The sequence below is a fragment of the Puntigrus tetrazona genome, chromosome 2 (assembly GCF_018831695.1).
Source record: "Puntigrus tetrazona isolate hp1 chromosome 2, ASM1883169v1, whole genome shotgun sequence".
Taxonomy (NCBI): domain Eukaryota; kingdom Metazoa; phylum Chordata; class Actinopteri; order Cypriniformes; family Cyprinidae; genus Puntigrus; species Puntigrus tetrazona.
The window spans coordinates 21,067,599-21,095,579 of NC_056700.1; the positions used below are offsets into that span (position 1 = coordinate 21,067,599).

Here is a 27,981-nt window from a genome sequence, read left to right on the forward strand (position 1 = left end):
ATCTCAAGTCATTTTTATGATCCCAGAGCAGCTCGAGCCACAGAAACAAGCTAGATTCAGCATCTGGAATATCTGAGAGGCTTTTTAAGCACAAAGAGTCAATCACATAAAGGCTGTAAACAGCAGAAGGCAGAGCGTGAATGCGTGTGTGAGGGAGAGGGGTAAAACAGGGGCTGACAGTAAATGACTCTCACCTGTTGATGCAGGGTCATAATTACAAACTTCGGTTGTCACCATGGAAACAAGACATGTTCCTATGGTGACATGGGGTGGTTTTAGGGGCACAATATGATCCTGTGTGCGTGCGTTTGTGAGGATTTTCTGTTGCTCCGATCAGCTGAGCTTCAATAAAGCACATCATACGCACTGAGCTCTCGCTGTTTTTGTCGTCTCCCTTCACAGCTGCCCGATAGCTCCGGTTCCGTCCCGACAGAACGGCGGGAATCCTGACAGGGGAGACACAAAATATCACATTTCTAAATACAAAATGACTGCGTTTCTCTTCAGGGACCGGTAAAGTATCTCTCCGTCTCAGCCATCTATCAAAAGTGTCTGAGTGCGTGCGTTTGATTGACTGGGTGTGTATGACTTTGTGTGTTCGCTGTGTGATATATGATGTAATTTCAGAAATTTCTCCACATGCACAACGGCCTGAAGCAACAGAGCGGTAACATGTCCCACCCCCTCCGCCCCAGTCTCCTTCTTTCTGCATGAAAGAATGATAAATAGCTTTATGAAACCCGTGTGTAACGCTCACTCATACACACACAAGGCTGTGTGGAAGGTCAAACTGTATGTAAATTATCTGGTTTTGGATTTTGGTCCCAGCAGATGTCGGCTTCGCTCTGTGATTCTGAGCGATAGCCAATCAGCTCTGTCCGCTGAGCAGACTTCCTGTGGCTGTGGAGGGCTTTCTTGTTTAATGACAGACTGGGAAAGAATAACAGAACAGCCTCTAAGCATGTATGAATGGTTGGGGAGGGGATGTAATATGGAAAAGAAACGAGAAAACTGGGGGAGAAAGCTAGATGGTGAGAGAGGTATGAAAGAAAGGCAGAAAGTATATGAACTGCTGATTCGTTCTAAACGGTTTGCCGGTTAAGTGAATCTCTCTTTATAAAGTGGCTTGTGCATCAGAACTGACTTTGATCTGAATAATAACACTATTGTTCTCTGTAAAGCTGCTTTATGGTTAAAATGAGTTCGGTTCATGACTATTAAACTAATGAACTTAGCAACACTGAGACTGTTAATGAATCAATTGAACTACATTGAACTAAATTGAGTTGAATACTATGAAACTATTGTCTTTTTAGAACTGCTTAACAGCTGAGATTATATTGGTTTCATTTGTTACATTAATGCTCTTATTTTCTTGTTTATTACCGGGAAGTTGCTTTGAAACAATCCGTATTATATAGAGCTTTATACTGTATTAATATCATTTGTAGTTAGCATACCCTTTTGACTTGAAATGACTCAAATGTTGAAATTTTAAGATTAACAAAATTAACAAAAAATATTAACGCTGGTAAAAGGTCACATGATTTGTAGCTGTCTGGCTTTTTAGTAAGTATTCTTATTAAATCAATTATTTATTCATTCATTCATTTTATTTTATTTTATTACTAAATTATTATTATTTTTTATTAACTCATGAATCCCAGTTTGAGAAACACTGTACCTATAATATTCTGGTTGATTTTTATTTTTTAACAAAACAGTTGATTTAGATGTTACCACTTGAGGCTATATGTGAAAAAAAAAAAAAAAAAAAAACACTTAAAAAGTTTGCATATATGTTTTACAGTTTGCATCATCTTTGACACATTAATGGTTTGTATGATATTTTGACAGTTTGTAACGTAAATCAAAGCGATATCATTTGATATAATTTTTGCAAACTACTTGCGTATAAAGCTATTACACCGTATCTATCAATAATATATTTTATTAAGATGATATTTGCACCAGTTCATTTAGATGTTACCACTTGAGGTTACGTGACAAACATTTTGACAGTTTTTTTGTTGGGTGTTATTACCATTTTTTGCATTGTGGCATTATTTACTCCTCTTTTCATTTTCATTGCTTTTCTGCAAAAATACTGATATATTCTTTCATTTATTATTCCATAGAATTTATGAACCACAGTATTTATAATATTGCCTTTAATCTAAATAGTCAAATATTTTGTATTACAGTTGTGAGAATCACCATAGGGAATAATGAGAATTTCTTGTCATGAAATGTCACAATGCAAAATAAATAAATAAATAGGCTTCTTTCATTATGCAAAATTTGATTTCTTTTCTTCTTCTTTTCTTCATCTCCGTGTTTTATTATGGGGTAGAATGTGACCTGGACGTGTTCTCATCAGATTCAGCCGTGCATGAAAAAACTATCAGGATATTAAACTGTGCTTTTGTTTTTTCAGCTACGTGACTTTAAAATATCAGGTTTGGCAGGAGCTCATATCTGGGCAGACTAACTCTAAATCTCTCTGTCTCTCTCCCTCTTTCATTCTGTCTTTCCCACTCAGGGTAGCAGACATCTCTGTGTACAGGGGCCTGAGGCGCTGTTGAGTGTGGCATCATAAAACAGGCTGGAGAAGAGAGAGAGAGAGACAGAGAGCGCGTGTTTGTGAGCAGATTAACACACTGTGTGTTGGGGGATTTCAGCTGCTCTGGCTAACACACACTCGCCGTCTGATTGAAAAGCCCATGCGAAGCATACGGACGGAGTCAGAGTGCACTGTAAGCTGCAGATTCATGTCAACAGTCTTTAGCCTTATTCTAAAGCTTTACCGGCGGCTGGAAATGCTCCTGGAAAATGTAACAATATTTGTGTGTGTGTTCTTGTGTGTGTGTTCGTGTGACAACTCTTTATCTCTGTGACAAAAGCTTGTTTGAATCAGTAAGCATTTGTGGTGTTATCTGACCAGCTTTGTGTTATCAGTAGACATTCATCACCGTGACAGATGCACAGCATGCATGGAAATGTGTATATGTAAAATAGAAGCACATACGCCCATAGCGGCTTTTATGTACGTTTTTAAAAATACAGGTGATTTTTTTTTTTTTTTGGTATAACCTCCATGAAAAATTTCTATAGCGCAAAAGATTCTTTGGAGAAACTGAAATGGTTCTTCTGTAGCATCATTTTTGTTGTTCTTTTTCTTTAAACCTTTGAACCATTTTTTAAAGAAATAGTTTACTCATTAATGAAAATTGTAATTTTCACCCTATGACCACCCAAGACAGAGACGTAAAAATGTAGCATTTTGTCACTTGCTCACTACTGGATCCCGCAGTGAATGGGTGCCGTCAGAATGAGAGTCCAAACAGCTGATAAAAACATCACAATATTCCACAAGTAATCCACACAGCTGCATCAACTGACGTCTTATGGAGTGAAATGCTGCGTATTTGTAAGAAACAAGTCCATTATTAAGACCTTTTTAACTTTAAAATGTTACTTCCGGCCAAAATGAATATATATATATATATATATATATATATATATATATATATATATATATATATATATATATATATATATGTAATTGATTGCAAATGTTATGTCATCTGAATCAGGAGAGAAATATGCTCAGATCAAGAACCACGAAAACGGTCCAAAACAGTTTTAAACAAATATGTTGATGGATTTTAATGTGAGAAAAAAACAGGAGATAGTTTTACTGATGAAGCATTATTATGGATTTTGGACTTTCAAACACACAGCTTTTTACAAAATATTAATTGATTACTTGTGTTGTTTTTGTTAGCTGTTTTGAACTCTCATTTTGACGGCACCCATTCACTGCATGTCTTTAAACTGTGGATAAAGAATGTTTTTGTCCATCAGTGTGGTCCAGGGGTGTTTTGTACCCCGATTAAATTTAGCGTGTAGAAAAAAACCAAAACAAAACATAAAAAATATAAGAAAGAAATGCATTCCTGTTTTTTTACATATATGAACTGACATTATTTCCTTCCAGCATTGTCACTAAACAATGCTTCTATATTATAAAGACATGCACTTAAAAGTCCTCTGATTGGTTAATTGCATTTGCACCTTGACTTCAGAAACATGTTGTTTTATTAACATGCTCATTAATCTTGAGAGAATTATTTGATTAATTATGGCCCAGGGCTTACACCAATCGCCGTCTGCCACTGGATAATAAGCTAAAATAAATTCCGTCATCATTTTCTCAGCCTCATGTTAATCCGAACCCGAGCGATTGCTTTCTCCCGAGGAACACAAAAGCAGATGTTTGGCAAAACTTCACAATTGTTCATGTGAGTGACGTCACTGATGTATTAATCACACTATCAATCTGTAGACCACTTTTTTGTCTTTTTTTTTTTTTTTTTAAGAGCAGCATGAGCATTCTTCTATTAATCTCCTTCTGTGTTTCGCATAATAAAAAAAAGTCAAATGGGTTTGGAATGACATTAGAATTTCTCTTCACAGAGACACAACTTTCATTACTGAGTGATTTATTCCTTTGAATGCTACTGGATTAGAGCTGAGATGAGGGTCAGCCCCACTCTCTGAACTCTTTAATAGCCGAATCCATACCTCTGTGAGAAGAATGCACTGCAAAAAATGTTTTTGCCCCTCCACCTCTTTCTCTCTCCCTCTCTCCTCTCTCTCCCAGCGGATGATCAGATTGCAGCGCTGGCTGCTCCGGTGCGCTCTGAGCTTGAAAGTGACTACGTGCTACACATTTTTATGTCACTGTGTCACCAGCCAGAGAAACAGATTCCTGGAGTTGGCGCGCTCCTAATCCTTATTGCGATGTGCAGAAACACATTCATGCTTAATGAGTTCCTCGCATAAGTCTTGAAAAAAACATTAGCATAAATACAATAATACATACATGCATATTGCGAACACGTTTAATAGGCCGAAATAAAACGCCAGTTTTTGGAACGGTAAGGTGCGCAACGGAATCGTTTTGGTTTTATGTTTCGTTTATTTAAGCAGTACAAGAAATTGTTTGGGGGCGTGCGAGACATGTCTGTACGAACTTTTTTAGCTATATTTAAAACAAAACTGACTGATTTTTTCTGTAATATTTCTAATATTTAACATTTTGCGATGAGCGATTTGATTTTAACGCAAAACGCTCGAGTGTAGTACTGTTGCTATGGTTACCTCGGGCAAAAAAAAAAAAAAAAAAAACGACTTCTGTTCGCGACTGTTTAGCGCACTAGCTGTAACTAATTTGTAGCTAATCTTACTTACTGAAACGTTGTATGAAAGAGTTGTAGAGTATAGAATATATAGAGAGAGTGAGAGAGAGAAACTAGATATACAAAAACGATACAAGACCCCCTTCAGTCTTTTGTTTTGGGGGTCTTAGGGGCGCCAAGGCTCCCCCAGAACTCCTCATAATTCGCACCTTTCTTTGAGGGACATCTTGTTTGAGCACTGCGCTCCCACGCAGAGGAGCGCAAAGTCTCTTTGGTTTGGCTCGCTGTCTCCGTGTCTGGTTGGCAGAGAGACCGCGCGTCTCTGCCTGGAAGGGGTTAGAGGGTTTGCTCGTTTCCAGTCCTGCCCATTCCCTCTCGAGGAGGAGGAACGAGAGCAACCAGTGCTGCGAGAGTTTTGACACCCCCAGTCTTCAGATGCTGACACCTTCACACCACAGAGAACCTGCTAAATATACCCACCAGTGCCCGTCTGCGCGCTACAGAGAGGACGGAAATCAGTCATTTAAGGGAGTGACCCGACCGCACGCCCTCAGAAGCGCCCACAGCCCGCGCTGCCAACGAGCCGAAGACGCGCTGTCAAGCCTCTCCAGACTTGGATTATGAAATTGTACAGCGCTGACTGAGCGTGCAAGAATCTTCCGCTTTCCAGGACTGCGAGTTTTCTTCTTCGCGTTATGGAAGAGGAGACGGCGGTCCCCTCGTTCGAGTGACAGGATCCCTCTCCAGCCTCCGAACTACCGCGTGGATTCAAAAACAATTCACACACGAAATCTTGAGGATATAAGTGAACAGATTTCTTTGAGGATGTACTGGCGTTCGCTCTGGGTGACTCTAGCGGGATTGTCCGTGGCTCGCGCTCTAACGGGTGAGTCGGTTATTGTGGTGTCGGCACGGTTTCTCCGCGCACAGCGGAGCTCGGTTATGGTTATTACTGTCGTTTGTTATCGATGCTCACCTGTAGGGCTGCTGTTTCAGAAGGTAAACAGGTAGAGACCGTCTCTGATGAAGGGAGAGATCATTCGTTACGCACAACATAAATTATTATTTTTTAAATAAGTTCACACCACACTGTAAAAAGTGAACATGTGCGGTTTGTTACCACAAGGAGCTACATGATCTGATCCTTAAATTTTGGTTTTGGTGATATTTATAATGCTGTTTATTTTAATAAAACAAACTAATCTAGATGTTACCTCATGACGCATGGTTTTACGGTGTATTCCGTATTTTTCTATTTGCTTAATTTCTGTTTTTTATTTTAATTTTTAGTTTTACAAATACATAGTATACACAGCCTAGTATTTTTTATTTTTATTATTTTTTTTTTTGATTAGTCGATTAATATTGTAACGCCGCTTAAACCAGAGATGCTCCGTATGTGTGTATCTGCGAGAGTTGGGTGTGTGTGTTATCAGACTCAAACACCCAGACACAGTGTGGTATCTGCCCACCACGTCTGCACACCCACATACAGTGACCCCTCTTTTAGTCCACGGCCTGTTGTGTTCAGCTCAGATGCATTGATCGATTTCCAGGCGCTTAATCGATCCTCTGATCTGATCGATCCTCTGTCGAACAGCATGTAAGATCAGAGCACGCTGTGTGTGACATTATGGGTGTCATGTTACTTTTGCGCAGTTCGCCACCGATTATTGATATCAGATGCGTGTAATGTGCAGAGCTATGACTGGTAATAAGTATAAAACCCTGAGTTTCAGTTGTTAAAATGATCAATGTGCCACTTTGGTTTTCAGAAAGTCCCTGCGGTGGGAAAATCACCATCACCAGTGCCGGATATGTGACCTCTCCCGGTTACCCGTCTGGATACCCGGTGAACCAGCAGTGCAGCTGGCTGATACAGGCGCCTGATCCACAGCAGAAGATCCTCATCAACTTCAATCCTCATTTTGATCTGGAAAGCCGGGAATGCAAGTAAGTTTAACCGACATTACAGTTGTGTAGGAAAGTGTCATAAATGATAGATGTCCCCATAGTCCTTTCTGGAAAGAGAGTGATTGTGAGCTATTTTCTAAGCATGCATGTACAGCTTCTATTGACTTGAATGGGGAAAGGCCAGATTAGGGTATTGATTTTCTTTAAGAAAACCAATATGGTTCCCACTTTATATTAGATGGCCTTAACTACTATGTAAATACATTTAACTTAAAAAATTGGTACGGCGCACTTGTGTACATGCAATTTTACATTGAAGTGATGTTTAAAAAATTCCTTCATGTAATTACATCTTGTAATTAATTTATGTAATTACATTGGCCCATCCCTTATACCTTAACCAACCTTTAAACCTACCCATACTACCAATTCTGTTCCTAACCTTACCTGTGTCCCAGCTCAATAGCAGCAAAAGTGTTTTGTAATACAATATGAACACAATAAGTACACTGTACTTGATTTTTGATGTAAGGTCACTTAATATAAAGAGGGACTCTAATATGTTCCTAAAGTTGCCTCATTCTCCAGTTTATTTTCTACAAGTGGTTTCCGTTCTACTTATACTGTCTGCGGTATCACAAAACATCTACCTGTCTTTAAAGTAGATCAGTTTTGCGCTCCGATCATGAGGTGTGCCACCTGTTGGTTGAAAATGAAATATTTCACATTTATGGATCTAAATTTAGGAGTAGCTGAACTAGATCTGTTTAAAAACAAACGTCCTGGGTTGTGATAATGGATCTGCATTTATCACTCCGAATGTTGTTTTTCCCAAGGCAAAAAAAGGGGGATGGTTTTCCCAAGAGGAAATCTCAAGAATGCGAGGAGTCAAAACAGAAAAATGGGAAAGGGCGCATAGAACGCTGTTTATGGTTTAATTTTCATCAGTTTGATGAGGCTTCCAGCATCACATGAGTAATTAAGCTGATTGTTTTCTTAACGAGGAGGCTGACAGACAATGACATTAAATGATAGTGAGGTTGGAGGCAGAGCTTGTTATTGCCTTGCGGCTCATTTCGGTGGTTTAGTTAACAGCATCGGCACGCAAACACTCGCAAGGCTTTGCGTGGACTGAATCTCATAAATGAGATGGATTTGATGAGTCTCTGCCATTTTAAACAGCTCGTAAATGGGGGCGTAAATCAGCAGCTGTCAGTCACACAGACTTGGCTTTACTATTGGGTTGGATTTCAGTGCCAGGGGACCAGTAAAAAGTCCCTTATGCTGAATGTCCTGCTGTGGGCCCCTGAGGGGGCATGAAAGAGCAGCAGACAGACCATGACCATCCCTTTATACCCATTTTCTCTTTCAGTCCATCTTCTATAGCTTGTGTGTGTGTGTGTGTGTGTGTCTGAGGGAGATAGAGATATAACAGAAGGGTATGTTTAGAATGGCATGCTACCATACTAGAAGTGTGCAATAGTATATTATGCGTATATGAAAACTGTATTCAGATTTAAATATGCTTCCCACAATGCAATGCACTCTAATTCTTTTATGTCCACTCAAAATAATGTACATTCTCCTTTACTAATTATTTGATAAGGCTTTATAAGGCTTGATAAGAGGTAGTTCACCTAACAATGGCCACTTCACCACTATTTACTTACACACATTATTTCAAACCTGTATTTTCTTTTGTGGAAGATATTTTGAAGATTTTTTTAATCCAAACAGTCCAGTACAGTAATTGGAATCCAACTTTGGGCCACTAACTTTCATTACGTTGTCAAAAATAAGACATTTTTCTAAATATCTTCTTTTATGTTGCACAAAAGAAAGTCATACAGGTGATTAAGTAAAATCTCATTTTAAATAAAATTGTATAAATTCAAAATAACCATATTTTATTTCATATTTTATGCTTATTGGGTGCTTACTGTGAGTTTAAATCTGTAATGAGACCACAATTAACAGGCAGTATACCAGAGTATACAGTCCACAAAGCTTACTTTCATTTAAAAACCATGTCTGATTTTAAAAAAGCAGAAAAAAAAAGACAAGAAGCTGAAAAATCTTTGATGGTGAGTCAGTCTGAATCATCAGTCGGATCAATCATTACAAACTCTGAAGGTCATCAAGTTTGGTGTCGGGTTTAAGCGACTAATTATGTACCGTGTCAGAAATAAACCACGTTTTCAATCACACTTGATGTGTTTGCTCTGAATATAAATTTTTAGGATTCCAGCTGCAGATGTGTATCAAGCTCGTTACAGAGATCTTTGACAAAGCGTCCATGTTTCACGAGAAATAAAACACTGCCATAGATACAGGCACACATTTCTGACTGCAATTTGGACAGATATACAGATGGATAATTAGTCAAGACTATTCAAAACAACCGTTCTCACCCTGAGCTTGGTGTGAAACAGTAACACGGCGCTGGTGTTACTTTATTTTCTCCCAGAATTTCCGAGGAGTTCCAGAACTTTCCCATCCATTCAGAAACATTCACTGAGCTTAAATGTCCTGCCTCGAAATGCCATAAGCTTGTGACTGTCAGTGCGTGCTGTGGAATGTCTGTTGTGTTTTGGACAGGCTAGCATGAATGTGCGTCTCAGAACAGGAAGGTTAATCAGAAATTCACTTTAACTTGGTCCAGATGCTGCTGTGTTGTTTTTGGACTGCCGTCGGTTTTTTAGCTGTGGCAAAACTTGCAGAGTTTATGGTGAACATTATTAAACGAACCCCGCGGAAGAGCCCAGGAGACCACCGGTATTCATTCCTTCCTGCGCTACACTGCAGAGAACAAACACATCGGACAGCCTTTTATTTCAACATATTATATAACAGAGCAGAGCTGCTTTCAACTTGCAGATGCTGCAAGAGCTTCTAACTGCTGGAAACCATACACATCTTCATTGAACTTTTAATTACAAGTTGTAATTCAGACTTGATGGTTGTGATGACAAAAATGCTAGCGGCTTCTGCTGTTAAATGTAGTTAGATAGCACTACATATTCATATTCATATTTGATATGCCATTTTATTATAGCCAGTGCTACCTGGTACGCTTTCTTTATTCTTATAATGGTGAATTAAAGTAGCGCTTAATTATTTTGCTGTCATCAACAACAAAGCTGCACATGGATCAATTTTGGCGTTATGAATGTTGCCATGGAAACAAATTATATCTGAGCCCGAGGATGTGAACAGCTCCAAGTAGAATCTCCAAGTTGTCATCTTGTAATTATGGTAATTCCAACATGGATGAATGCAGCAGAACATTGCTCTTAAGATCTCATTGAAAAAAGCTTCATAGGTTCTCTCTGGACACAAAAGCTGAACAATAAAGCACTGTGTTATGAGAAAAGGACCAAATTGACAGGAGCACATCCATTCTGAGAAATCGAATATTTTGGTATTTGGTTCAGGATGGTGAAATCTTGCTGTTATGCTCAGTCTGATTGGTTTACAGTAGTATTTGTATACTCATTTTATCTAGTGTCTTAGTGTGTATGTGTGTGTGTGTTTATAGTGCATTCTTCTCTTATCTGAAGGGAAGTTGGAGATGTCAGTCCTGCAAATGCCTCTGGTCTCAGACACTAATGTAATTAGTGTTAAAACAGTCACATATGTTCCTGTGCCACAGCACACACATAATCTATTACCTTCATATACCAAGTAGAGACAGAAATGCAGTTTTCCATTCCAGGTTTGCTTGTCGTTTTATGATGTGTGTTCCAGGAGAAAAAACACAAGTAGTTTACTGCAGCATTCATGAGGATTGATTCCTCTCAGTCCCTCTACACACACACTTACAGAGTAGAAATAATGTTCATCATTAATGGCTTTGTTGTGTGGGAATGCTTTAATAATTCTGCACATATTAATCATTAATGACACTCTCTTTCTCTCTCTACGCCTTCTTAACAGCCCTCCCGAACACACTCACACACACACACACACACACACATATTATTGCAAAGGCAAGCATCACCATTACTATTACTCTTAGAGATTTGAACTGCTAACTGTATTAAACTTTGCCGTGTAACTTTGCACTATTTATGTTAACACCCCAGCAACCACATAGCAACGAGCTAAAAAACACTCTAAACGAACATCTTTCAATTGTACAGCAACCACCTATTTGTCAGCGACAACACCCAACCTATTGTCACAAATTTAATGGTTTAATGTTATGATCTATTGTTACGAGTTATGATTTATTTCTTATTATTTTCTTCCCCTATCTTTCAGGGTTTATTGTAAAGCACAATCAGACACTCACACTTTATCATTTTTCTCTCTCTTTCATGCATTCTCATTTCTGTAGGGACCGAGTCAGCTGCAGACCTTCAGAACAGAAGCGTTGTTCCTGACAGTTTCATTGTTGGTTTATTTTACTCTCAATAAGTCACTATATCAGCAGCTTTCATGTCCTCCTGTGTGTCTTGCTCAATAGCAGGATATTTTTCAGTCCAAAACCACAGACATTGTGTTTCTGAGTTTCTCTCTCTGTAGAAAGTGGGCAGTCTGTTGTAATCAGTCTTTCTTTCTAACTCTCTCTCTCTCTCTCTTTCCCTTTCTCTCTCACGCTTATCAGATAAAACTCACTGCAGCACTAAACTCTTATTCAGTTCATTAGAAACATGGAGAAACTGACCTCTTTGTTTTACTACAGAAAATATTTATAGTATTAAATAGTGTTAATACTAAATGAAAAATTGTATCATTCTCAAGTAATTTTGGGGTGAACCATCCTTTAATGTAATATATATTAATTTTACTTAAGAAGTGTTTACACCTTTCTATGCCATGGTTCCTGTTATGTAGTTTATGATTCATTAAATTACCCAGATCATCAGTTTAACTCAGTCCAGGCCGTGAGCGATCTGTCTGAATGGCAGGAAGCACGCTTCGGCTCCCACAGCGGGTCGTGTCGTGGTGAGAGGTCAGAGATCACACTGACCGTCAGTGTCTTGGGTTACAGGAGAGCGAGAGAGCACGAATGTACTCAGAGGGGGAGCTGTGTGTAAAACCAGTGTCATGTCAGCAGGAAATGCCTCATGTTTCGGGTGGTTTTGTTAGAGCTGATGCTGTAGGAGTCATCAAAATGAATCATGAGTCATGCAAAAGTTGCTCTAGTATTAAACTGGGAGGAGATGTTTCAGACTTTCCAGTTATGCTTTCTATGCAGCATGTATATAGTGCACTGTAAAGGTATTTCAAGGTATTCATAATACTTTGTAATGTATTCATGGTCACATCAAGAAAAAAGTAAAAATGATATACATAATGGCATAAAATGCAGTAAGTAAAGGCATTATGTATAACATATTTTTCTATAATAATAAAACAGATTCTTGAAGTATGTTTCGCTAGAAAATACTGTTTCTCTCTATTTCAAAATTTCACATTTAATTCAGTATATTACTTGCTGTTGTGGGGAATTTCTTCTGAAATTTATAAACATTTTATTTATATTATACTGTGTTATACATAACTGGACTAAACACTAACTCACTGTTAAATGTATTAGCACAATAATTTCAATAATGTGTGTGTTTGTGTGTAGGTATGATTTTGTACAGGTGTTTGATGGTGTGGATGAGAGCGCTTTCTCTCATGGGAGGTTCTGCGGCAAAATTGCTCCATCTCCGATTATCTCTATTGGAAACTCTTTACTCATCAAATTCACCTCCGACTATGAAAGTGCTGGAGCCGGATTCAGCATCCGCTATGAAATACACCGCACAGGTACCAGAAAGCACTCACACACACACACACACACACACACACACACACAGAGTCAAAGATCTTACATTTCTCATGCACTAAAGGAAGGTCTTTTAACCTAAATATTGATTGTCTTTTAATGTTTTAAAATGCTATTCAAGTATGCAGGTTCCTATACTCTTTGACATATATTACATGATGTTTTAAATTCTGTGCAGGTACTGAATGTTCCAGAAACTTCACTGAGCCACACGGAGTGATTCAAACCCCTGGTTTCCCTGATAAGTATCCAAACAACCTGGAGTGCACCTTCATCATCTTTGCACCCAAGATGGCAGAGATTGTTTTGGACTTCCAGAGCTTCGATATGGAACCGGATACAACCGCACCTGTTGGGGCCGTCTGCAGATTTGACTATCTGGAGATATGGGACGGATATCCTACAGGTATAGACAAGAAAAACCGAGGAACTTGAGGGTAAAATACAGTGCTGACGTTCAGACTTCATGCTGAGAGAAGCAGGAAGTTTGTAAAGCCTTAGAACTAGAGGAAAGGCTTTTTTAGAAGAACAGAACAACCAAAGACACACGCACAAAACGCAAACATTATGGCTCTTATGGTTATTATAAAAGTTCTGCGTGATGAAAGGTTGAATTTGTGATTGAATTGTGCACTAAATTGCTCAAACTCATCTCTCTCTCTCAGTGGGGCCTCACATTGGTCGATACTGTGGTTCCAGACAGCCAGGTCGTGTGATCTCATACACCGGCATTCTCTCTCTCAGCATTCACACAGACAACGCTATCACCAAGGAAGGCTTTTCAGCCAATTACAGCATCCGAACCAGCTCAGATCCACCTCAGCCACAGCAAGGTTAGTGTATTATACTATCTTAAAGTGTTGATTTTGTACATCTATTTTCTAAGTTGTCAATGTCTTGTGCTTGTCTTAGATTATTTTTCACAGCTCTCTCTTAATAACGCTGGTTTTGATACCATGCTTTCAAGGCTTCTCTAAGTGACCTCTGTTGTGACTTTTTACCGTATTTGCAAGTGAAATAACTGACAACATTACAAGGTAGATGCAGGCTTAATGACTTTCACAAAGAGTCAGAGGTGTTTTTGCAGCTTAGATTCAATGGTCTTTTTAGACCAGGGTTCTGGGACTGCATCTTAGTCACTTGGCAGAGCCTGTTTTGTAAAATAAGCTTACGGTTGTCTTTAGTAAAACAGTCGAATTTGTACTGCGTTGTGTAAAAAGTAAGAGACTAAAAAGCTTGAAAATAAAATGCCTGTAAACAGGGGTCACAGTTTCTCTTTACTAAGCATTTGCATATGAAATATTTGCACTATGAAATATTGACACTGCAAAAAGTCAAACTGCAATTAGAAATACAAAAACACTTGGACATGAACTATAGATCTCATTGTCCAAGATTAAATTAATCAATTAATTGTATTTCTAATTTTCCTGTTGACTTTACTTGTTTAATGTTAAATCAATCTTTTAAGTATCACATACTAGTTTTTCAGGTCTTTGTACTAATCTTCTGCATGTTTATTTGATGAATAAATCATTTGCATCAAGCGCGTATCAAAATAGTCATGTTTTCTGTTTCAAATATAGCACCCAGGGCAGCGTTTCCCAAAAGCATCATAAGCCTAAATTGATCACAGAGAAAATTGGTGGCAATGGTTTCCACAATCTATTTACACTTACAATGCTTTTGGGAAACGCTGACCAAATTTATCTCCATCTTTAGACTCCAGCTGGTTTGTCTTCCTCCAGGTCTGGCAGTGAATGATGTCAATTAAAAAGAAAATAATCTCAAACTAGAGTAACTGTATATAAAAATCTTTAAATTTGCAGTTAAATTGTCTTCAATACGTTGCTATGTTGTGTAAAAACATTTCACGCACAACATTTATTTATTTCAAACGATAACATAAATCTTTTTTGGCAGAACTGTGTAAAAATAAAACACAAAAATTTAAGTGACAAGGTTTTTGAATTTTATGAAAGCTTTCCTGAAGCCGAAGTGCATGTTACTTGATTTATATATGGGAAGATATTTCTGCGCTCTCAGCTCACTCAGTCTTGGGCTTTTATTAAACCCATCTATCAAGTTTTCAGAGAATCACACACTAACTGAGACTGTTAGCAATAATGTGGCAATAATGTGCTTGATGGCACTGAAGTAACACCCATGATCCTTTGAGACCTGAACCCAGCTCGAATTCACTTCACAAAGCTGTGTATGTGTGTGTTTTCAGTTCAGTGTAATAAAGTGCAGTGAGGCTGTCCGTTTATAATTCATCTTCATCGCCCTGCCACACAGGGCACGAGGGTCACACGGGTCACTACATCTGTGGCCAAACATGAAAGACTAATATTAACTTCCTGTGGTGAAAAAAGAACATATCTTACTCTTTGTTTCTCACACATGCACACTGGCAGACATTGATATTTACCAAAGAAATGTTATTTGCAAAATCCAAAACGTCTGATAGTATAAGATTCCTCAGAAGCTGTCAAATAGTGGAGACCACTTCAAATGTCCTTGAAATCAGTTTACATTTTATGATACTGCAATGTGTGCCATTTATTACTTTGAAAACATGACACTACTCACAATATATTTGTCTGTGTGTGTGTGTGTGTAGGTGAGTGCATGTCTCCTTTGGGGATGGAAAGTGGTGAGATCACAGAAGACAGGATAACTGCTTCATCACAGTACAATCCCAGCTGGTCTCCAATGCGCTCCAGGCTGAACTTCCCTGAAAATGGCTGGACGCCATCAGATGATTCTGTTCGGGAGTGGATACAGGTACATACAAACACACACACACACAGTCTCTAATGTTATAAGGAAACACTGTTTAATCTTACCAGAGAAGACATGACCTCTACACATTGATAAAATATATATGGGAGGAAACAGTGTTTGTCAAGCACTGGTAAAGTTAAGCACTGGTAAACATTTTTAACAAATTTTAAGATAACGTAATTTTCATTTTCATGATGCAAATCTGAATTTTTAGCATCATTAATGTTAAAAACTGTATTTTTGTGGAAACTGTCAAGCAATTTTTGAGCATTTATTTGAAATAGAAACGTCTTTATTGTAACTTTTGATCCATTTAGTGCTTTCTTGCAGAATAATAATTTTTAGTAATATTTTATTTCTGACCTGCTTTAAATAATAAAAATGTATACATTTATTTAATACTGTATATCTTGCTTTTTATTACCTAATCTGCAGACATTTATGTGATAAAAGTCAAATCTGCTGTACCGATTTAGTCGGACACACACAGAAGGAAAGGGTTTTCCTGGCTCTTTGTTTCTACAAGGAATTTGATTGGCGTGTTGTCATTCTCACAGCAGTACAAGCAGGAAGGGTTTCCTCTCTGAAAGAGGACATTTATTAAGCAACCGTAGACAGTGCTTGCGCTGACAGTAGGCCAGCGTTTCTGACGTTGCTGGGAAAACAGACAACATCTGGACAACACATTTAATTCTGACACTGACAGAAAAAAAGAGAGAGGTCATTCCTCCAAATCTGATCATGACGTTCTAAGCACCGATTTCTTTTTAGCAGCAGGAGTGGTTGAACTAGTGAAAGGTCACTGTATTCCTTTGAGAACGAGTGTAAGATTTTAACCATTAAGAATAGTGAGTCATATTTATGATATTTAAGAGTATTATTAAGTCTACAAAATCTTAAATTCCTAAAATCGTATATGCAAATTGAAACTGCAATCTGTATGTCAGGATGTGGATGTGTTTGTATTTATTGAATATTTTGGCTTTGTCACTTGTGCAACTGTCAAAGTTTCTAGTCACTTCGTAACTTTTGTATATAAACTGTAGTAAGATTTTTCAAGATTCAAAATGCATTTATGTTTTAAATCATTGCAGTATACTGATTTGATGTCTTTATTATTATCAGTGCTAAAATAGTTGCGCTATTTTTTTAATGTTCTTGCGGAAAATGTAATACATTTTTTCAAAATCGGTAAATAAAATGTTCCAAAGAATAGCATTTATTTGAAATTGACATCTTGATTATTGATATTATGAATTGGTTTACTGTCATGCTGATCAATTTCATGTTAAACTGCACTACTGATCGTCTTTAAAAAACTTTGCTAAACAATATAGCACATATATATGTATAAACATTTACAGTTCATTATAGTACACTTTTACTTTAGGGAAAGGCGTTTGGCATATAACTGAACAACAATGTTTTAGTTCACACTCAAAAGAAAAGGCATAACTTCGGGCAAACTACACTTTTAACCTCACCGCTCAGCCGCGTTTCTTAAGAATGGTGAATTGTTGTTGGAGTCATCGCCCCGTTGGTGAGAAGCACAAGGAATTTGTGAATTGAGGCACTATCTGGCAAGCGATGTCAAAGCGTTTTTCAGAGATGGCTGCTTCATGGCCTCCTTCTTTCCTCTCTCAAACCATCTATCTTTACCCTGTCCAAATTCTTTATATTCCTGCCTTTGAACAAGTGATCCTTGTCCCGGGGCACTTTTGAATCACACTATGTCTTGTCTTTTGGCCTCAGCCTGGAAACTATCCCGAGAAAGCAAAGTGGCACGAGGGTCAGTAGAGTACTCTCTTCCTTTCTTTATTCCTTTTCCCTTTCCTGTTTAAATTCTCTGTTTCTCTCTCTCTCTCACACCCACCGATATCCTGTTTTCTACCAAAAGTGTCCATGTTTGTCTTTAGATCCTGGCATTTGAGGGGCTCTGCTTCTGTCCTTCCATTGTTCCCTCGTTAAAGGTTGTTAACACTTGTTGATCTTGTTAGCACTGGCTGGCTCGAGTTGGCAGCTCGGCCGCTTCTGATACGGCACAATATTGAAAAGCAATTAGCCTCATAATACCTTCCTGTTCAGAGAGAGAGAGAGCGAGAGAGAGAGAGGGCGAGAGAGAGAGAGGGATGGCAGCAGTGCAGTTTTGGTGCATCTGCTCACTGAGACTTGGATAGAAAGCAGTGGGAGAAAGATGTGAACTTTTGTGCCAGGAATGCTTACATTGAGCCAAACTCTCTCAATAGGCTATTTATGCACACTTCTGTTGCGTCAGTTGAGTTTAATTTATCTCAAGAGTCACGCACACACTCAAGAGACAGACAATAAGTGACATGCTAGATTTAATGCAGGAATTGCTTCCCGACAACGTGATTTTTCATTCTGACCTGGATCTTTGGCCACGTTAAGTGTAATGTGGTCATTGTTACTGTAAGGTTATTGAAGGTTATTGAAACCCTTAGAACAGACTTCTTGTAATACTTGAGGAGGGAAGGAAATGGAGATTGTCAGAACCTCGAACAATATAAAACCATGACAGATGATGCTTTGAAAATTCTGAGGACGTGTTTAGCTTCATTGCCCAGTTATTGTTATAAATGATTATGACAGAGGACTTTGTTTGCCTCAGTATAAATAAAATTTGATTAAGTAATGAAGGGGTTAAAATGAACAAGTGGCTGCCAAGTCTGTTCAAGTTGTGTAAATTTGAAAGATGTGTTAATCTGTTCAATGTGTAGAGCTAAAGTGATACTTTTACAGTGGGAACTTTATTTTTATTATTGGTTCGTATTTTTTCTTCCAGCAGTTCATTGGCTCTAATTAAACCCTATTCACACAGCTTGTGCTGTGTTTTGTTTAATGTATGTGTGTGTGTGGAATCTGACTCAACATGATTTTTCCAAGTAGCACATGTTCCTGGATCAAAATGTGTTTGTTTGTACTAGAAAAATATTTATATTGCTTTAACCCTAAAATACCCTCGAAAAAGCAGAGGGAATCCCAGTTGGTCGGTTGGAATTTTAGCAGTGTTGTTCTATGAGGAACACAGACATTGATCCAGGAACATGTCCTACTTTGGTAAATCATGTTAAGCTTTTAGCCCCCCCCCGACCAGATACTGCACTGCTGCTATGCAGTGAGCACATCATAGATCATACTAACGATCTGAAAGCGAATCAGTGCAGTGCGTCTGACGGTGATTAACTAGCAGTTACATGACAACTGCCCCAACACACAGTGAAGAGTCCAAGAACACATTACCGCATACACATAAACACTACCCAGAGAGTATCGGCCCTGTCTTACGATCTCCGTCTGTCTCACGCAGGTGGACTTGGGTTTCCTGCGGTATGTGACGGCCCTAGGAACACAAGGTGCCATTTCAAAGGAAACAAAAAAAGCTTACTACGTCAAAACATACAAGATCAGCGTGAGCTCAAATGGAGAGGACTGGATTTTTCTGAAAGACAAAACCAAACATATGGTGAGCATTTCTTTTCTTAATTTTCTTAATTATTAATGTTTTGTATTTTTATTGCAAAGTGCTTGATTTCATTTGATCTTATATTTATTTTACATACACTTCTGCAGAAGTATGCTCTGTCAAGACATTAATACTTTTAATTCAGCAATGTAACAAAATATTTTTATTTCAAATATATCTAAATGAGAATAATGTCATGGGTTCTTCAAAAAGATTAAGCACAGCTGTTTTCATTAATAGTATTGACAATATATTTCATGAGCATCAAATCAACAGAAATGAAGTCAGATGCAAAAAATTCAGCTTTGTCATGACAATATTTAAATTTAAATATATTAAAACAAGAAACAGTTATTAATATGTTTCAAAATATTACTATTTTTACAGAATTGTTGATCAAATGCAAAATTCTTCTATGTAGTCAAACAATGCAAAGGATCATCTGTTTTATACATTATGTTCATATATATATATATATATATATATATATATATATATATATATATATATATATATAGTTTTTATCGTTAACACTTATTATTAGTCACTGACATTAATATTACGTAAATTTTTTTGTAATTTGTGTATCTTATTTGAAAATACTGTATGTACAACAGTCATGCCAATAAAGAAATAGTTGGGGGGAATGTGCTTCATCATGTGCCATTTCTCTTTTTCTCAGGTGTTTAATGGAAATCAAAATCCTACAGATGAGGTACTTGCCAAGCTGCCCAAACCCACCCTGACCCGTTACCTACGTATTCGACCTCTGTCCTGGGAACAAGGCATCTGCATGCGTTTCGAGGTGTACGGGTGTAAAATATCAGGTATTTCATCCAACACACAAACACACACATTCATAGCAGAGGATTGTTTTGTAGTGAGTTTCAGCCATGACATCATTAAGAAATCCCAGCAGGTGTTGCTGTGGTTTTCGGCACTGAGTCACTTTCAATTCCCCCAGATTCGCTCACTCTGCGTGTGATCATTAGAGAATGACTCCCCTCTCTATTCACTGATACCTAATACTGACATCAAGAGGTCCCAACTGAATGTGTGTGTGTTTATTTTAATAAATCCTCGCCATTTCTGACATGCACAAGTAGCCTCTATTCCTCTTTCCTGTGGTTCAGAATATTGATGCTCTCTCATAGCTCTCTCTCTTTCTCTCAGATGCTCCGTGCTCCAGTATGTTAGGGATGGTTTCGGGTCAGATTTCGGACTCTCAGATCACAGTGTGGCCATCGGCAGAGAGGGGCTGGCTCCCGGAGCAGGCCCGGCTCCTAACCGGCCGAACGGGCTGGGTGGTCGCTCACCAGCAGAATGTGGGAAAGAACCAGTCACTGGAGCTGGATCTGGGGGCCCAGCGGGTGGTATCGGGTCTCATCCTGCAAGGAGGGAAATACAGAGATGTGAATATTTTCATCAGACGCTTCAGAGTTACGTACAGTACGAATGGAACGGACTGGAGCCACATACTAGAGGAGAACAGCAAAGTGAAGGTACTGCATGTGTAAAAGCCTGTTCATACAAAGAATCATATCTATAAAGACAACTATAAAATATTAGCACCCACACCACTGGACGGTAACGTTCTGTTTTTACAATTGCTCACTGCGTTTATGTTGACTGCCACTTTAAATGCTCAAGCTCTTCAAAGTTGAGTTGATTCTGATTGGCCGTTAATGTTTTTATCATAAATTACACAAAAATAAAGATCTAACGGTGTTGTAAACTTTTCTGTGTTTTTAACATTATAGCTATGGCCTGAACTTTCTCATTCTCATAGAATTGGAATGATTATTAAAACACTGTAGTTTGTATTTATTGTTATACTTAAGTGTCGTTGACACCGAGGACAGTAACTACAATGATAGCTATAATGTAAAGGTTATTCATTTTTCTAATTATACAAGAGAAAAGAAAACCAGGCAGCAATACATTTGTCAAGCAGCAATGAAAACATTGAGAGCCAATCAGAATTCTATGAAAGCCAATTGCGAGAAAAGGCAAAAAATAAATGTCAAAATTGCCAGATGTAAACTTGTGTATTTTTTATTCAGTGGCAGAAATAGGGTTCCATAGAATTCACCTGACTTTAAAGCAATTGAGAATTTAAAGCAGCAGAAGAACAAGCCTGCATCGCATATTATCATCATTGTAATCTATTTGTGTGGACGCCAACAATAGTAAATTTTATCTTTATTGTTCTTATTGTTCTTGGTATCTGTTTAAGCAGACAGACACTAAAGGTTCTAAAGAATTTTTGTTTGTTTTCACACATCCAGGTGTTTATGGGTAATCAGAACCATGACACACCAGAAGTACGTAATTTTGATCCAGTGCTCATGCGTTTCCTGCGTATCTACCCTGAGCGTGGCTCTCCTGAAGGCATGGGGTTACGGCTGGAGGTTTTAGGGTGTGACCTACAAGGTGAGTGACAATCAAATCAACCAATCACAGAGCTTAGAGGACTCTCGTGCTATTCTAAATGAACAAGATTGTTGAAATGGTGTATAATTTGTTTACTTTAAATAACTTGCCTGTCTAAACATCCTTGATCTCTTTTCAGAGCCCACAACGCCTCTTCCCCTCACCACCACCATGGAAACTACAGTAGCTACCGTCACCAGCCCTCCAGGGATAACTCCAACAACCACCATTATTCCAACGACAGTGGAGAATTGCGATGACGATGGCAACTGCCGCAGCGAAGCAGCGACAGACTATGACTCAACAGGTTAGATACACACACATACATTCACATCATTGACATCTATGAGCTAATTATGTTGTCTAAACCATAACACCGCCTCATCCCCTTAGAGAAACCTTATGGTATTTTTAGATTTTAATTAAGACATTATTTACTCGCTTTATTAAGCTGTTTTCATAATAGGGATGTTGGGAGGTCCCAGCAACGTTGGTAATTTCAGGTTTTACTATCTCTGTGGGACTTTTAAGTCCACGCAAAGAAAGCAAAACCTCACATACCCAAACATCCACACAGAGACAGACTATGACCCGAAAGGTTACAAATACAAACACCCACATGCACTACGACCCAGCAGGTTACATACGCTTAGCACAGCATCAGCATGCTACGACCCCATAGGTTACACACAAACTACGACTTAAACTGTGACCAGATTGGTCTCGTTCACTAATAAATGTGTGGAAAATTTTGTATATGCACTTCTCAATAAAAACCTCAAGCTAATTTACAATACACGTGCAGGCTCATGATTTGTTCTTAAGCTCACTCTAATGTTAATGAATTTTGTAGTATTCTAAATGAGCGTGTTAGTCATTTGCATAAATCACACCTAAATCATCTTTATATAAGGGCTTTCCGATTTAACTTTTATTCCAAGCCTTTTGTTGCAAACATATGGCATTGCTCCTTAAAACCCCTGAAAAATGCAAATATCCTCAAGCAAAGCCATCCTCAAAACCAGCGCAAATGTATGAAACCCCTTCAAAACGAATTCACATTATAGAGCTCTCATTGTACATTTATGTCAAGAAACCTCACAGTTTGAGCTGTAGTGTATCTTTTCTTACTTGTTCACTGTATGTGATTAAATGTATTTAAGATTAAATGTCTGTGTATAGAGATTTCATCTTAACATGATTATAAGGCCACCCAGACTATGTTACTTTTGCGTGTGGTTTCAGTTGTTCCTACATTTAGTGAACGACAAAGAGTGACTCATCATGAACCAAATATAAACATACAGAACACGCAAATGGAATTTAACTAGTCTGTATTTCATTAACTCTGTTGCACTTGCATTTTGTTTTCCTTAGAAACTGCAGTAGCAGAGCCATTTATGGAGATGGAACCAGTACCTGGTGAGAAAATACACACACACGCACACATAAAATAGACAATTATCTGTAGTGGTAATAACAATTTGGAGTGTAGCTGTTGTCGTAAACGAAAAATGGTCAACTCTCAGTGGGTACTCTCTTTAGTGGCTGAATATAATTTGTACAGATTCACATTAAGTGAAACATATATATACTTGATTAGCCTGACAGAATTTAGGAACAAAATCCTCAATCTCTCCCTTTTCCATTTTGAGAGCAACGAAAATCTCTACTGCCACCAAGTGATGTTCTGCATAATTACATGCTAGAATCTCCTGCTGTTAAACATTGTAAAAGACTTGTGCAAAAATTAAAACACTGCAGAGTCTGTTTCTTCTGACTGTCATCCCCATGGTGTGTAAATCATAACACTTTGTAATCTGCAAAACGTCATAAATTCGTGCAGAGCAAGAAAATTCCTTCACAATAAATCACTTCAACGGCACAGAAACGCATCGGTTGTGAAAAGTTTATGGTTTCTAAAAAACAGTCTCGTGCGGTTTACTTGTTTTTCTTGTTTTAAGCATTAACTTATAACAATGGATTTTCTTTTACAGATTTATACTTTGAACAAGAAAAACGCTAATGGATAGAAATTTCGCTTCTTGGTTAAATGTGCCTTGTAATAAACATTCATAAATGCTTTTGAAACAAAACACAGAAACACATTGGATGTATAAAGCTCCTAAAAACTACCTAGATCATGAAATTACTGGAGTCGTTGGAGAATGTGATATCCAGATACAGTGCTGTGCAATTGCCCACTGGTTATTGGTGATTTAGCAGATTTTGCTGCATTATCTGTTGGCAGATAGTGGCTTTCTTACTGCACTTCACTCCCCTTTGTGGTTTGAACCTACAAACTTTTGAATACCTGCCAAGAGCTTTGACTAATAAGCTGCCAACAGTCCAAAAAGCATAGAGGATGCTCAGTATACCATACTGCATTAACTGCAGCTTACTTGAACATCTTTAGTGGGTTTAAATGGAAAGTATATTCTGCTCGAAAGGACTGATGAGTTGATTTAGCTTTGTTTTGCTCCCGTTTAGCATATATTTGGTTTGCTTGTGACTTTGGCTGGGCTGATAACCCCTCCTACTGTGGATGGAGTCAGGATGGAGGTGAAGGAGCTGAATGGCATATAAATAACAACAGCAAACACACTGATCACAAACTGCCTAATATGGACCACACAGGTAAGAATAATTGACTTTTACATCATCATAGCATGTTGATAACTTCTTAAATGCACTTCTTTATCTCACAACTAATTTTATTTTAAAGTATATGGCAGCAAATTAAGATAAAATGCCAAAGCGATGGTAAAGCTCCTCTCTTCTTTTTCAGGGATGCCTCACAACTTCATTTACGCAGCTTCTAACTCAGACACGCAGATAGAGATCGAGAGGAAGACAGAAACGGAGACAGATGAAGAACTTGCCCGAAAAGGAAGGCTGGCGAGACTGGCCAGTTTGCCGGTCACAGCCCCGGACTCAGACCTGTGCATGTCTTTCTGGTACCACTTCAGCGAGAAACACACGGGAACTCTGAACATCAAGCAGAAGATAGAACAATTAAAGGTGGGGAGAGAGGACAATGAGCTTCTGATCCGCTCTGTGAACGGCCAGATGAAAAGCAGATGGAGGGAAGGAAGAGTTCTGATTCCCAGTGCAGACACTTCTTATCAGGTACTGATGGCCACTTCGTACCTTCAGAATCGGAATCCTTATTCTGACATGATACTAAATCTTTTTTTTTGCATGGCAGGTGATTCTTGAGGCTCAAGTGGATCCTACAGAGTCTGGTTACATCTCACTTGACGATATAAAGATACTGGATGAAGTGGATCCTGAAGAGTGCAAGGGTATGTTCGACCACGCCCCTTTGTTGTAGCCCCTCCTTCTTTCTCTTTTGCCTGCCCTCCTTTTACTTTCTCTCGCCGCCTTCATTGATATGCATGTTCAAACATCATGCAGATTTTGAAGGATGCTGGTAATCAAACCAGTTTAATGAAACTCAAAAGCTGATTTGAATCCTAACATTTTTTAAATATCTTCTTTTATGTTTCACGAAAGAAAGAAAGTAAAGACAGGTTTGAATTGTCATATTGGAGTGAACTATCCCTTTAATTCCAGATGTATACATTTTTTTTCGTAGGCATTTTCTTTAATAGCATTCTCACTCTTGAAGCAAACCAATCAGCTCTAAGATAAATCACACCTTTTTAAGATTTACATGTTGAAAATATTTCTATAAGTAATATGAAGGAAATTTGAAAGGAGTTCATCTCCTTGATCAGTGTGTGCTTGCATTTCAGACCCAGAAAATTCAGAAGGTGATGAAGATGAAGTTGATGAAATCGGTAAGACCCACATTTTTTGGGGGGAAAGACATAATTCAATTGTTTATTGCACAGCTCTTTGTACTGCAACAAAAATATCTTTATTTATATTTTTGTTGTATTTTTAAGTGCATTTGATCCCTTATATAATATAATTGAGCTTGCTTATGCAAGTCTCACAGTCTCTCTATTTGTGTCTGTCTTTCTCTCTCAACAGTGAACTGTGAGGGGACTGACAACACCCTGTGGAGTTTTGGACGCGGCTCCATGCTGAAGAGTTTAGACCCCATCCTGATCACCATCATCGTGATGAGCGCCGTGGGAGTCCTGCTGGGCGCCGTGTGCGGGGTCCTGTTCTACTGCGCATGCGCTCACACCACAAACAGGAACCTCTCTGCTCTGGAGAACTACAACTTTGAGCTGGTGGACGGAGTCAAACTAAAGAAAGAAAAACTCAGCGCACAGAAATCTTACACAGAGGCATGAGGAATGCTAGACGAACCCAGGAAACATTTGCTGGACAATGTTGGAGGATCGTTCTTAGAACGTTTGTTGCAGCGTTTCTCAATGTCAAGACTGAGCGTTATTCTCAGGACGTGCAGGAAGAGAAACTGGCCTCGAGAGGGCGCCGTGTATAGATTGTACAGCCAGATGATGATTGTCTACTGTTTGTTTGTTCGTTTGTACATTCGTTGCTGGTGATGAGACCAAGACAAAACAATGTATCCTCTCTCACAGTTGGATTTTTTTTTTTTTAAAGACCCTTTTTCGGAGCTGTACACAAATGGGTTTTTAGTGTTATTGTGCTGGTTTATGATTGGAGATGTGTTTGTTCAGTTGGTAACTCACACTTCATTCCAATGGTGCCTTTAAACGTGTTTTTGTTGCCTTTTTACACATGAGTTCCTCCTTAAACAGTCATTTTGCTCTTGAGCACAAACTATTCACAGATACGGGCTAATACAGATCAATACATAATGATACATCTAATATATCTCAACAGGACATGAGCATGATGTCTATGTTAAGTAGCTAGATTATTTGGTCCATCTTTAAAGGTCAGAAGACATTTTAATATGACCCACTTTCATGATTTATTGATTTATTACACAGCTCTCTGCACTGCAGAATTTCAATCAGTATTTTTAAATCAGTCAATCAGTCTTATTTTCAAGTAAAAATGTTAAGATACTTTACTCGACAAGCAAAAATGTTAGGCTAACGGCCTTAATATATTATTTTCTTGTTTTTAATGTAAACATTACTAAAAATTTGTTTTATTTAAAACCAGAAAGAGTTGTGAATGGCATAATAAATTGTTTTAATTTAATACTTAAAACGAGATTTAAAACCTTTATGTTTTGCTTCTGTTAAGTGTTTTGATATTTTTGCTTGCAACAAGACAAAAATTCTCACGAATCCAGATTTTATTTTGTTCTTTAAATGCACTTGGCATTCTGCGATCAAATATTTTTGTACAATGCCATTTAAAATATAAAAGTACAATCTTACTTCAGGGTCACGATACAGTTCAATACAGGTCAAAGGGTCAATGTTTAAATAAACGATACATCTAATATATATCAGTAGGACGTATGCATGACATCTTTCTCAATGGTTAGTAGCTAGAACGCGATTCTACCATTTTCTTTTAGTCCATCCTGACTCTATATATTGTAAAACAACAGCTCAGATGACATTCTTTGAGACAGTGTTTGTTTAAACGACTTGTTCTTTTAGCTGCCCGTGTGTTGCCATGGTATCGAGTGACATCGTATTTCAGAATGACATGTCTGCAGACCATCTGTGAAAATAGTGTCTTCTAGACTGGACCCCTCCTAATCAGGAGACACCGGGGAGACGCTCACTCCGAGAACGTCTGGGAATCGAAGCAGAGACAAAGCAAATGAAGCATCTAAGAGCGTTAATGGGGAAGTATCTCCCAAAGGAAATGAATAGTATTTGAAGGATGTGAAAGGCACAAACTGATCCGTGCTTTTAAGCATTGAGAAGGACAACCTAAGAGAGACAAGACAGCAAGTGCCGACAAAGGCATCTGGATCTATATTTCACGCGCAGTTTGTTTTTAGCATCTCGAAGGAGACATCAGAAACTTTTCTCTCGTTCAGATGAACCAACGTATGTCATTTTGCACTGAGAATTATATTTAATGAAAGATTTAGATAGTAATAAGAGTGTTAACTACTTTAAATTGTAAGAAATCCAACTGTCAGTGTAACAGCTCACTTTTTTAATGCTATTTAAAATGAAATGGTATTTTTCTTAATTGTAATAGTTGTTTTTGTGTCCTGAGGAACTGAACTAACCCTCGACTGGATTTTCATCACAGACTCTAACAAAAAAAACTCATTTGATGTTATTAAGTCCAATCTGTCTGGTGGCTGTTTTGTATTCGCAGTTCTGTGATGAACAAAAAAAAAAAGACTGAAGACTTACGTCTCATGGGCATCAACTAATTCAACCAATCAGCAGTTTGCAGCAGCAAGTCTGACCAATCGGATTTATGAATTTCTCAACAACAACATTCCAAAGAGCAAAGTTAATAAAGTTTTTATAAAGACTTTGTTTGAAATA

General features: G+C 38.2%; 1 protein-coding gene across 1 annotated transcript; it reads left to right on the forward strand.

Annotated features, from left to right (window-relative positions):
• The first annotated feature begins 5,486 nt into the window (after positions 1–5,486).
• Positions 5,487–27,967, forward strand: LOC122362210 (neuropilin-1a-like). The gene is made up of 17 exons (XM_043263556.1): positions 5,487–6,090; positions 6,980–7,157; positions 12,700–12,881; positions 13,079–13,306; positions 13,566–13,733; positions 15,524–15,687; positions 19,016–19,171; positions 19,854–19,998; positions 20,345–20,673; positions 21,460–21,604; positions 21,744–21,911; positions 22,982–23,026; positions 24,095–24,241; positions 24,393–24,733; positions 24,813–24,909; positions 25,363–25,407; positions 25,604–27,967. Exons 1-17 carry the CDS (start codon positions 6,030–6,032, stop codon positions 25,870–25,872), a joined length of 2,868 nt encoding a protein of 955 aa, XP_043119491.1. The 5' UTR covers positions 5,487–6,029; the 3' UTR covers positions 25,873–27,967.
• Positions 27,968–27,981: the final 14 nt, after the last annotated feature.